Raw genomic sequence first — 12,522 nt, 5'->3', positions numbered from 1 at the left:
TTTTTTCAATAAACTCCTTAAACAGCTAACATGTTATTGAAAGACTCTGCTAAAAGGCTTCCTTAAAAAGATAATGGGTATCCTCTATTACATGCCAACAAAGGTGAAATACTATATTGCTCAGATGGGCATAGGTCAAACCTCTCATATATATGCATACATACATATAAATACACACACGTACATATATATACACATATATAGAACTATGTGAAAACATAGATCTAAGCAGCAAAACCGTTCTCAAATAACAGTTTTCTTCAGTGCTGGGGTGTAAGAGGAGAGCTTGTCTCCAATCCATTTTTGAGTTTTCTATTAAGCAAGGACCATAATGTTTTCTCCCTCCCTGCCTCCCCCATCCCCACCCCTCTGCAGTAGTGTTTTATTGTAATGTGAGCATTTACCGGTTGGGTGCAGGAGTACTAATATGGTTTCATGAGGGATATCAAGCATTGATCCGATGGTAATTGCTTTCATACTGACTGAGATTTTTCTTGATGAAAACTACATCTTCTAATAACCATTCCTTTTTTTTTCTTGCCAGTCTGTCACCTTTTTTTTTTATAACCATGTGATTTCTTTTGTTATAGATATGTATTTTTCAGCTATAATCCCAATATTCCTGATTGAGCCATTAAATCAGTTTAATTAAGCAGAAAGTCACTTAAAAATTCTACTAGTATTATTTGTGGTATCCCGTTATTCATGTTATCTACTTATGTAACTTGTGGGAGACAAAATTAAAACAAGCTCAGTTAAACAAGAACTTTAAAAACATCTTCTCTTACAGCTTGGGGACTGAGAATGCCTGACTTTGTGTGGACAACTAATATGTATAGAGAGAGCTCCACACTGTATTTGAGCTTATACAAGAAGAAAGTACTTTGGCATGTGAAATATTTCCAATGACTTTTGGTCAGACCTATAATGTAATCACATCAGGACCTGCCATGGTAATCGCATTCATGGTGATTTTTACAAACTTCATATTTATCCCCTAAAAATAAGAAAATGAGTTTGTTGTCCTGGAATATTTCAGAGACCATTACAGGAAATAGTATGTAGAACTGTGGAGGTATTTATTCAATGTGGCGAAGCAAATGTTGCAGGTCTGCGCTTTCTAAGCATGTGAATAGATTTGCAGTTTGCAATGGGAAGAAAAGTCCAAATTTCACACATTCATTGTTCATTGGCATATGATTCTTTTTAGTATTAATACTGTTTTTTAAGAAAGCACAGGAGGGCTTTTTTAGAAGTAAATGAGCTCTAGTGGAAATATGAGCTGAAAAGGTGGCAGTAAATGCGTGCTCCAGCATTAGGTTCTGACTCTAAACTAAAATTGGAATGTGAATCCCTAGGCATTCAGTTTAACTTTATACAAACATTTGCTGCAGTGTTATATTCTGATCTAGATATTATCGTCCAAGGGTCTCTGCCCTTCTCTCTTCTGAATTTTTAATTTAGGGATGATTGTTAGAAGTCATTGTTGACACCTGGCTTTGAGCAGGAGGGGGAACTAGGTGACCAGCTGAGGTCTCTTCCAAACACAATGGTCCTGATTCTGTGATAATCGGTCAATAGGATGTGCATACATCTGCACTGTATGTATTTTTTGAAGTGTTCCTTGTATGTTCCCCATGCACTTTGCATATGTGTATATATATATGAAGACCTACCTGTGTAGACAGAGGCAATAGCAGCTAAAAATGGGAAGCAAAAAGAATTAACTTCACAAACATTTGCCTTTTTGTTTCCCTTTTGAATCGAATGAAAAAAATTTCCTATGGTTGAAGCAGAGAGTAACTTAGGAATAAATAAGTCCAGTCTTCAAAAAGCCCCTGTGTAACCATGTCTCAGAACCACTATGCATATTCCTGAACAATATGAAGTTCACCCATAAGGGTTGCTTCCAGCCCATCACACCCAGTTCACATCAGAAATGACATTCACCTGACTCGGAAAGGTAATGCACTCTGAGAGGCAGCAAGGTACCTGTTGCTCTTTACACCATCTACAGTCCTGTACTAAATGTAGTATCAGCAAAAAGTATTTTTCTAAAATTAAACTAACTTAAATGGTGCTTCTTCTGTTTGTCTGGGACATGCTGTCTAATGAATGTGAAAATTTATTGCTTAGAAGTCTTCAATTGTCCTTAAGACATATGCCAAATTGACTTGCTATACAATGCAATGAATTCCTGTTTTTGTTTGTTGTTTTAAACGGGACCTTTTATGTGTGCCTAACAGTTGCTGAACATCACTTTGCAGAACTGGATCTCATAGTTATGAACAAGCTACAAGGAGACCAAAAGTGGCTGATTGTAGAAAATTTAGTGCAAGTAAGAGGACCTAAATACATGGTATCAGCCCGGATCAGACTGTCAGCAGAAGGGTGGCTTTTGGCAGGAACAGGGGGCTGATGAGAACAAGAAAAGTGGTAGAAGTTGACTAAGTACTGAGGCTGCCCAGCAGTTTGTCTGAATTTCCAACGTACAACCCTAAAATAGAAACACACTTACTGAACACTTAATATGGTCTAAATGAAAGATGTCATAGGCAAGAGCCTGTAAGACCAAGTTAATGAAAGACTTGAATGAGCAAAGCAGGGTGGCTTTAAAACAACTTGTACAAGCTTGAAGGCAGGGATAGCTAAATTCAGGTTCTCTTAATTCAAGTCCCCTGAGAGGATAAAGTATCAGACAGGTCATAAAGTGATTAAGAAATTAATGTAACATGACATCTCTAGTGTGAATGAGATGTCTGCCAGTGAGTTAATATTTTCCTATTTCATGGGTTTTTTTAATTATGTTTTAAAATTTTTTTTTTTTTTAATGGAAGAACAGTATTTCAGCAGATTGTGAGGGATTCAGGAATTCACAGTTTATACGAAATTTCTACCTAAGCAATTTGAGCAGATCGCTGTTGCTAGTAAGAGAGTTAGAAGGAAGCATCCAATCAACAAATGCAAACTAGCTATACAGAACCTTTAGCTGGATTATCCATTTGAAACAATTATCCTATTGCAGTCACATAATGGACTGTAGGTAGCCAGACTGTTACTGCCTTGTCTGATTGTATCTAGATCTAACGTAGTGTGTATAGTTTGGCCTTATGCGATTGCAATCCAAACTGTGGTGTGAAAGTGTGTTTTAGGATCTTTCACTTATATGTGAAAGCAGATTGCTGAAAAGTGCATGTAAATCTTGATTCAGGGTTGAAAATGAGCCAAGAGACTGCTAGTAAAATATTTACTGATAACCTTAAGATGGAAATATGTCTTTCTTATTGAGCTATAACTTCAGTTTGGAAGATACTTGGAGGAGGAACATATTTATATTAATATATCTATAGACTATGGAACCGCATTTGCTCTTGAGGCTATTTTCTTTCAGTAATTTTGTTCACGCCTGGCATAGCTTTCAAAAAAAATGAAAATAAATACGGGTGGTTGCTGTGCTATCATCTCCAATTGCACATAGCTTTAAATATTTTGGAGTTGAATGAAGGCCTTGTGGTATTTCAGGCCACCATAGGAACAAAATATTTTTCTTGTGTCTTTGTTTAAGGTAAAACACATTGCAATCCGAAATCTAATAAAGGAAAAAGACAGAAATGATAAGCAATTTTTCATCAGAGGGATCGTAAAGGCTGAGTGTTGGCTGTTATTAAAGTTGGATAATGCTATAAAAGAGATTAAGTTGTAAACAATTGCTTGTGAAAAGTAGTGGGGGTTTTTTGTTTGCTTGGGTTTTTTTAGCATTTTCTAATCCCATCTATCTAAATAGAAAAAAAGAATTCCTGTTCTGCTTGAGTTTTGCCTTAAAGCCTTGGTCTTTGTCCTTAATGCCACTACTTTGACTAAAATTTTTCATTTATATTTATGCAGATTATTATTCTTCCAAAGTATCAAACACTGCATCTCTCTGTACTCGAATAATCATTTCTTCAACTTGTCAAAATGAGCCTGAAGGATGGATCAATTCTATATAAGAAGACATGGTCTCAGTGCTTAAAATTTTAAATGAGAAATAGAGTGAACGCTAAAAGGCAGTATCTGAATTTCAGGTAGAAAACACGGCAGGGCTATCCTAACAAACAGTCCCACTGAATCAGCTCACACAAAAATAGGTGGTGTGACAAAGAGCAGGGGTTTTTTATCAAAATGAGTGAATTTCCATGGCCTGAAATGAAGAAACCTGCTGGAGGCATCTCAGGCACTTATGGAAGGAAGAATAAGTGGTGGGACGTTAGTATCAAGGTGAAGAGTTGAGTAAGGGACTCACATGGTAAAATCAGCTGTTACAAGCTGCTTTCAAAATGCCTACCATGAGTAGCCTCTTTAAAAAATCATAATCTGGGGCTGGTGGGGTGGGGTTGGTTTTGGAGTTTTGGGTTGGTTTTCGGTTTGGGTTTCTTTTTTTATTTGTTGTTGGTTTTGTTTTGTTTTTTTTTTAATTAGTGCCCTTTTAACCATGTAATAGGTAGGTTTTGTGCTCTAAGAGAAAAGAGTATGAATTGGAAAAACATTCAGTTGATGGGTAGTGAGCTCTTATTTTTTTTTCCTGGCATTGATTGGTCTGTTGTCCAACACATCTCTGGAGATTCCTTATAGCAAATGACACAAAAAGAACAGCAGTATTTGTGTAGTTATGCTGCAGAGGGGGTATTCAGTTCAGCTGGATTGATTTGATCATTTCATATATTGCAGTATTCAGACTTCCAAGTTGCTCAGGCTGAACCCAGAAGACTTCAGTCACTATATATGGTTAATAACAGGTGAACTCATAACTTTAGAGTGCAGAGAGATGTAGGAAATGTATGCAATTGCTAAAGTAATTTTACTGAAGGGCTTCATTCAAACAGCAAACTAATACGTACTTGGATGTTTTACTTCACTGAACAGGTTGCATTATGAACCCTTTTCATTCAGACTTCCTTGCCACTGTTGTCCCAAAATAGTTACAGTCACAAATATTTAGGCTGGCTGACGTTTGTGGTCATTACTTTAAAAAATTGACAATAACTGATTTTGTTGAATGTGAGGATGTGAGAAATAAAATAGCTATGGGAACTAAATGCCAGGTTCCCTTGCCGAGTTCATTAGAGCTTCCAGTGAATACTTAACTGTGACTCCTGGCAGAAACTGTCACACTCTCACCTTGACAGATTAAAATTTTATAGTGTTTTCAAAAAGAACTGAGTTTTGTAACATTCTGATTACATTTCTGAAAGCTAAGTGAGAAGAAATTATAAATGACTAGCTGAAGGAATGTAAATAGAACAACAGTGTATCTATTTGTCCGGTGCATAAAATCCACATTAACTTTAGGGATGTCTTGGGTAATCAAACATTCCTGCATTAACAATGAGGGGATGCTGAGGCTATGTTATACAGTGGCAGAAAAGATAAAATGAAAGCCTTTCTTATTTTTTCCTCATGAGGAACACGGAATTGCATGGCAGAGGAACACACAGAAAAATTAGTCTTTATGCTGCTTTCAAAGGGAATAGACCTTCCAGGGAATCTATCCTAAGCATGAGTTAACTAGCTGATTAGTGCTTAGTTCAGCATCTGATGCTATGGTAATATTAAAGAAATTAATATGGTTACACGGAGCTCTTAAGCTTTTTGTTTTCCCTTTAAATTCCAAAAAGTGTGCGAATGGGCCTTGCATTTACAGATAGAAGATGCTGACAGGTTGTCGTGATTCAGCCCCAGTCGGCCAACTAAACACCACGCAGCCATTCGCTCACTCCCCCCACCCCTGTGGGATGGGGGAGAGAATTGGAAGACCAAAAGTAAAAAAAAAACTTGGGGGTTGAGATAAGAACAGTTTAACAATTGCAATAAGATAATAATTATAATAATATTGATTATGAAAATAACAATAATGATGATAATATCATAAAAAGGAAAAGGGAAAAAGGAAAAAACCGGAACCGCAAACAATACAACTGCTCACCAACCGCCGACTGATACTGTCGGTCCCCAAGCCGCGATTGCTGCCTCCCTCCCCTGGCCAGCTCCTCCCAGTTAACATACTGGGCATGATGTTACATGATATGGAATATCCCTTTGGTCAGTTTGAATCCGCTCTCTTAGCTGTGCCCCCTCCCCTCCCAGCTTCTTGTGCACCTGGCAGAGCATGGGGAGCTAGAAATGTCCTTGCCTAATACAAGCACTACCCAGCAACAGCCAAAACATCAGTGTGTTATCAATATTGTTTTCATACTAAGTCCAAAGCACAGCACTATGCCAGCTGCAGTGAAGAAAATGAACTCTATCCCAGCTAAAACCATGACACAGGTTTAGCAGTTCCATTCTGGAGGATGAGCTCTGGCCCTTCCAGGAGAAGGAGGCCAGCAAGTGCTTTGGACTGAAATCTCAATACTTGGGTTTTTTGTGCCACAGGATGGGGCAAGAATCAAGACCTGAGCAGGTGCTTTTTCTTGTCCTACTGTGCTGCAGTCCTAAAAACTGTATTCCCTCATCGGTCCACTGAATAGGCCAGGTGTTATATAAATGGGGATTCCTGACAGCTTCATTTTTAGAGGCTTCCAGCTCTTGATGCATTCTTTCTTGGCTGCTGAATTCTGACTTTTCAGGTACTGATGACTGTATACTCCTCACCTGTATATTCAAAGGTGAAATGTAGGGGCTGTCTGTTTTTAGACCTTCCCTCCAGAAAGGTCTCTGATCACAAACTGCAACTTTTTTTTCAGTTCCCTTACACTGGCACATTAATCGGCTGATAAGGAAATGTAAGTTACTACGCTCATTAGACTATTTTGGTATTTGTTGGAAGCATAATGTATGTAGTAATATTAAGAATATAATTTTTAAAATTTATTCTGTGTTAAATGAATTAGCAGAGAGAGATTTACTTATGTATGTTAGGTCAAAAAGATCTTTAGAACTAATTGAAGTAGAAAAGCAGAAGGTAAAAATACAATCATCAGGAAAACTTTTTTCCTGCTTCTCAGTGACAACATGGACTCACTGGGAGTTTAGCATTAAAACATTAAGTGACATTGAGCTGATATAGGCAGAGTGATCGACCAAAACCAAAATGTTTCCACAGTGATCCCAAGATGTTGAACCTGCACCTCAGTTCTGTACATTTACATAATAAGTGTTTAGAGGATGCCATGATTATCATGTTTTATGTACCCTCTAAAAGAACTGTCAGAGCTTCTTAAATGAAAATGAGTTATGTACATCTAAAATGTATGGAAATGCTTAACATACATCAGTGTCCTACGGTGAGCCTAATGCATGTGACAGTATGTAAAGATTAATCCAAATTCAAACTTTACTCTGCACAAAGAGCAATATTTTGAGAGATACTGTTCTGTAAGTGATCTCATAATTAAAATTATACAGCAAAAAGGCAGGGAAGGGTTAGCCACTTTGAAGCTTCAGACGAGTGTGCTAACTTATGTAAATCATTAAGTTAGTAACTTCAAGGTAACTGTAATGCCTATACATTATTAATAGCATTATCTTATCCCTGTGTAAGGCTCTATATTTCTAGGAAACACAGTGCACTTGGAAAACTTAAGACAGTATTTACCACTGGAGACGTCATGGAAGCCTAGACACCTTTAGGATTAAGTGTTATACCACACAGACTGGACAGAAAAAAAGCTATATGTGATTAAAACTGTGGAACTACTGAGAGTTCCAGCAGAGCCTGGATTTTCCACAGACAATGTCTGAAACTTGGCTTAGTTTTGAAAAAATTTCCTTATTGTGCCAGATGATACTGAAGGATAACACTTATTTCTGGAATATGAGGGGGAAAAAAGGAAGGGAAGACCTGGTTAAAAGATAAAGATGCATATCCTTTTCCCTCTGGAAAACAGAAACATGAAAAAGTAATGCAGTCAAATTCATTGGCATCTTGCTTTTCAAAGGAGTATTATGTCATTAGAAATACATTACTTAATTGGTGTCAGTAGTGATAACAGTAGCTAACAATAAGTAACTAAATTCCCGATTGGTTGAATGGATTTGTGTAAGTTGAGGCTGTTTGAACATTCTTTGATTTATGAGGGGGAAAATGTAGATGCTACACATTCAAAGCGTAGAAAAAAGTACTTTTGGCTGAATAAGCAAGCAGTGAGGTAACCATTGTCAGACCAATTTACTTTGTGCTTTCTGGTTTTATATATGGTTTCACAAACCATTTCAGTGTCTTTAAATGATGAATTGAAAACTTACTTTTAGGAGGTACCTTAATATAAGGTACCACTGCATACCTCGGCTTTACTAGAAAGCTGCCTTTAAGCAAAGCAGAGTAACATATAGTTGGCAGAATGGGGAGACTATGGTACTGCCCCTGTGTAATATCTGTTCTTCAATAACTCTAGCTTTGCCTTAGATGAACACAGGTACTCTTAGTATTTCAAATAACTGTATTTTGTTTGCAAAAGACTTAAGGAAGCACTGGAAATAATTGGTAAAGCCTTAGTAGTTACTGAAGACCTTACTTAAGTGCCAAATGTATGATTAGGTTTGGTACCCAGACCAACTTGTCCTTTGGTTAGTTTGAGAAGTTAGCTGCAGATAAAGGTGGACTTTGGCAGTGCACAAATAACTATGGGGTTGGGGAATAGTGCACCTGCAGGGCACCGCTTGCCTTGGAAGAAAGGGCTTTGAGCACTCTGCCTGCTTGCACCGTTTTGCTGGTAAATAGGAGAGGTTACTGCCTTTTCCTGGCGGCATAGGCAACCGTGGGAACAAGAGAGGCAGCTAGTGTGTTTTTGCTGCCCCAACACAAGTTAACCCCAGCTTTCTGCCTTGGCTACTTGTTGCAGTGGCTGTAACCTCTTACTTCAGTTGCAGAAAGGAGTTAGTCTCAGAGTGACAAGCCTGGGGCATAGTGAGACAAATGGCTTCTGCAGAGCTACCCAGCGCTTTGTGTCGCCACAGCATAGCAAGCTGTGGTCTCAGCGGCACAGCCATGGCATCTGAAGTGATGAATAAGCCTAATTATTCTGGTTTTCCTTAAATAAAGCGGTATGGGAGCAGTGGTGTAAAAATGGTTTATCTGTGGGACTTTCTAGATATTCATATATATGCTTCACTCTTCCAATGTGAAGAAAAACAGCATTTTTTTTCACACCTGAAAGAGAAAATTATCTCAAACAACAAATGCCTAGCACTACCTAAATGCCTAGTAAATCAGTTCCCAGCCTTGAATTCAAAAAGATGGTGGAATTCAAAATGACTTCAAAGGAAGTCAAGCTCCACTCAAGTCTCATAAGTTTCAGGTGTTTGTTTTTGGTTTGGGTTTTTTTTTTTTTTAAGGCAATAAGTGCAATCTAAATATTACTGGAATTAGTCATCCTTGACTACCCAGTCCAAGTGATCAGTGTGCCCTTTTATATTGGGAAGGTGGATGCAGCCTTGGATACAAACTTGAAGGAAAGCTCTAATTCGTGATCTAGATTCAGAATGAAACAACACTGTTTTAACACTGCTCTTCAAATTTTATACACTAGAGTTTCCCCTTACCTAGTTAGTCATCCTCTTAATCTCTTTCTGTTTGTTTTTCTGGGCTTGGTTTAGTTTTGGTTTTGGTTTGTTTGGTTGGGGTTTTTTTGGGGGGAGGGGGGTTGTTGTTTTGTTTTCTTTTTTTGGGGGTGGGGGGTTGGGGGTGGGTGGGCCAGGCAGAAGACAGAGTGGGGGTAAGAGATCACATTGGAAAAAGCTTGCCTACAGATCCCAACTGGTATGACTTGCTTGGCATTTGATTCATATTTTCTTTACACACACAGTTGGTCTTTCAGAGATGTGTAGTGATTGCTGGCATAATACACCAAAAATGAAGTATGCTATCTACTGAAAAAGCATGCCGCGTATATTCATCAGGGATTTAATAAAGCTGCTTCCTGTTAGCTGTCATCAAACTGACCCAGTGAGGACTTGTTAAAGAATTTTGGAGAGAAGATGAGGAGGAGGTGGCAGGAAACAAACTGATTGTGCTCACTCTCCTTCCTACCTGTTTGAAATGTACTTTACCTTCAAACAGTGTCAGTATCAGCTAAGACATTGGTGTAATTGAGCCGTCTTACTTTTGTAAAGGAATTAATTTTAATATACACTCCGTACATTGTTCTTTCCATCAAATTTAATATTTGACAGATGTGAGCATGTCTGTCTTAAGCTGATACTTTTTTTTTCTTCTTTCTTCTCTCTCTCTTTTTTCTCTTTTTTTGGTTCATTGTGTCTGCTGATGGGTGGATTACTCATAGAACATTCTCCATTATAATTTATGTTTATCTGAAAATAGGAACTGCAGTTCTTCAGTAACAACAAGCTCCTCTATCTAGAGAGTCTCTATTTCGTTTCACTGCCTTCATTTTCTTCATGTCTTGTCATTTTTTTCATTTGCTGCTGCTGTTAATCTGACATCCTTTGCTCCAAAAAAAAAAATGTGTTTTATTTACAGGGCACAGCATTTGGAAGTGCTCCTGTACCTTCTCGCAGGCAATTATGTGAGTCTCTTAAATTCCGCTCTGTGTTGTAAAGATGACTATGTGTTCATGTGCTGTAGCATGGCATGCCAATATATAGAGTTAATGCCCGGAGGTCAATATTCAACCGCTGGTGTTGTATATTGCCTGTAACGTGTTTGTAGCTAACAGCTTCTATTGACCCCTTCTTAATCTCTTTGTTGTGCTTTGTTCAACACATCATAAATTGGAGCTGCGCTGTACATTATAGAGTTGCAAGAAGGGAAGAAAATACCATAGTGACTCAAAGTCTGGAGGGGAATAAGAATAATATACTTAGAACATGTGTTCAACATATTAATGAGTAGCATTGTTAAAATGAAAGAATCTCTCTTTCCTATTTTTCAAATTAATCTCTCCATTGTGCAAACAAAAAAAGAATCTGAATCTCAAAAAATTAAGACATGGAAAATCAAACAATATGGTGTAAGGCAGATGTAATTGAGACGAGCTGTATTTCTTACAAGACTTTCCTTCTAATCGATTTGAAGAACAAGTCCATTCCCTGAGCTGGGGAGGAAAGGGAACTTTTATAGATAGATCTAATTATTTTTTTTCCTTAAATCCATTGGAAATATTGACAATAGATAACATTTCTTTTAAATTTAAAAAAAATACCCTGTTGTCCATTCAAAAGTCAAGAAATCACAAACATAATATGCTATACCTTTCTTAAAAAAGAGCGACTTCCATTCTAATTCAATATGATCCCTCTGCTGCTTTAACAGTGTGCGCGTGTGAGTGTGTATATTGAATACATAGAATCTCAGAATACCATCAGACTTTGAGATGAGGACTTTCTTATATTCCTTGAGTCTATTTCTATCTCTCTCCTCCTACCTTGAGTTAAATGTCCATCCTAAAGACATTGGTGTCTTCCATATGCATATAATAAGCTACAGCCATGCACTGCATTATTGTAATTACTATGCACTGCATCACACCGCTGAATGTCAGATGGATTCATCATAATATAACATTACAGGCTTATTCATAAAATACAGTGCAGTTTGAATGATGCTTCTTTATTGGCAGTCTTGAAACGTGTTGCTTCCATCAATTCACTGATGCTGCTCTTGTGTATTCATAGGAAAACATACAGCATTTGTCTATGAGTGTGGGTCTTGCAAAAGTAACAAAAAATATTATCTGTACATGATTGTACTTTCTTTTGTGCAATTATCTAAGATGTTCCTATTCTACCGGGTATATCTAAGGAAAGAAAAAAATATCAAGATGAAACACTGTTCATGAAATATAATTGTGCTCCTATTACCATTTTTTAAGGTATGGTGGAACGAATTAATATTTTCATTGAATCCTTCAGAAAAACAATACTGAAATTATTGTTTTTATTCCATATGTATGACACTTAGCAGTCTGCTAAAATGAGAATTCAAATTGCTGTCTAGCTTACTTTCATTTAAGTTAATCCTGCCACTGGTCTACATGATTAACAAAATCAGTGAAGACTTTGGAAGTACACTGACATGATAATGTGCTTTAACATGCTTAGTTATAAATAATCAGAAGTGTGCGTGGTACCATGCTTGAAAGCTTGCTTCCTTGTATGGAGTCCTTGTTTGAGATGAATGATGAAGTGTCATGTAATGAAGTGTCTGGGATTTGAACATAAGGGAAGGTGTGGGAAGGGCCACATAAAGTTTGTGTACCTAGATGAACATGCAGAACTGTGAATTAGAGGATGTGGATGAATAGGCTGGAGGAAGCAGTTGGAATCTGTATGATTTGCTGATGAAATAATGGTAAACCTAACATCACTAAAATGCTGAGATGGGAGAATTAGATTTAAAACTGTGAATATAGAATATGCTAGTGGCATAACTGTGAAGCAAATAAAAGCAAAAGATGCACATAAATAAGGGAATCTGCAACAGCAGGGGGAAAAAAGGAGGAAAAAATATTTCAGCCAACGATTTTCTGCTTTTATGTGCACTGAGAGGGAAGATTATATGGAACTATGAATACGCTGTGGTAAAGT

The 12,522-nt window shown here is 37.4% G+C and overlaps 1 protein-coding gene across 5 annotated transcripts in view; it reads left to right on the top strand.

Annotated features, from left to right (window-relative positions):
- The window catches only part of CCSER1 (coiled-coil serine rich protein 1), a 735,398-nt gene that overhangs the window by 577,610 nt on the left and 145,266 nt on the right, over nt 1-12,522 (top strand). Inside the window, exon 10 of one of the 5 annotated variants that reach the window (XM_075090841.1) lies at nt 10,457-10,502. The exons of the other annotated variants lie outside the window; for them this stretch is intronic. Coding sequence (XP_074946942.1) covers nt 10,457-10,502 — 46 coding nt within the window. The remainder of the gene's footprint in view (nt 1-10,456; nt 10,503-12,522) is intronic. 5 annotated transcript variants of the gene reach the window in all.

The sequence above is a fragment of the Phalacrocorax aristotelis genome, chromosome 4 (genome assembly GCF_949628215.1).
Source record: "Phalacrocorax aristotelis chromosome 4, bGulAri2.1, whole genome shotgun sequence".
Classification (NCBI taxonomy): Eukaryota; Metazoa; Chordata; class Aves; order Suliformes; family Phalacrocoracidae; genus Phalacrocorax; species Phalacrocorax aristotelis.
This window is presented reverse-complemented; position numbering and strand designations above follow the sequence as displayed.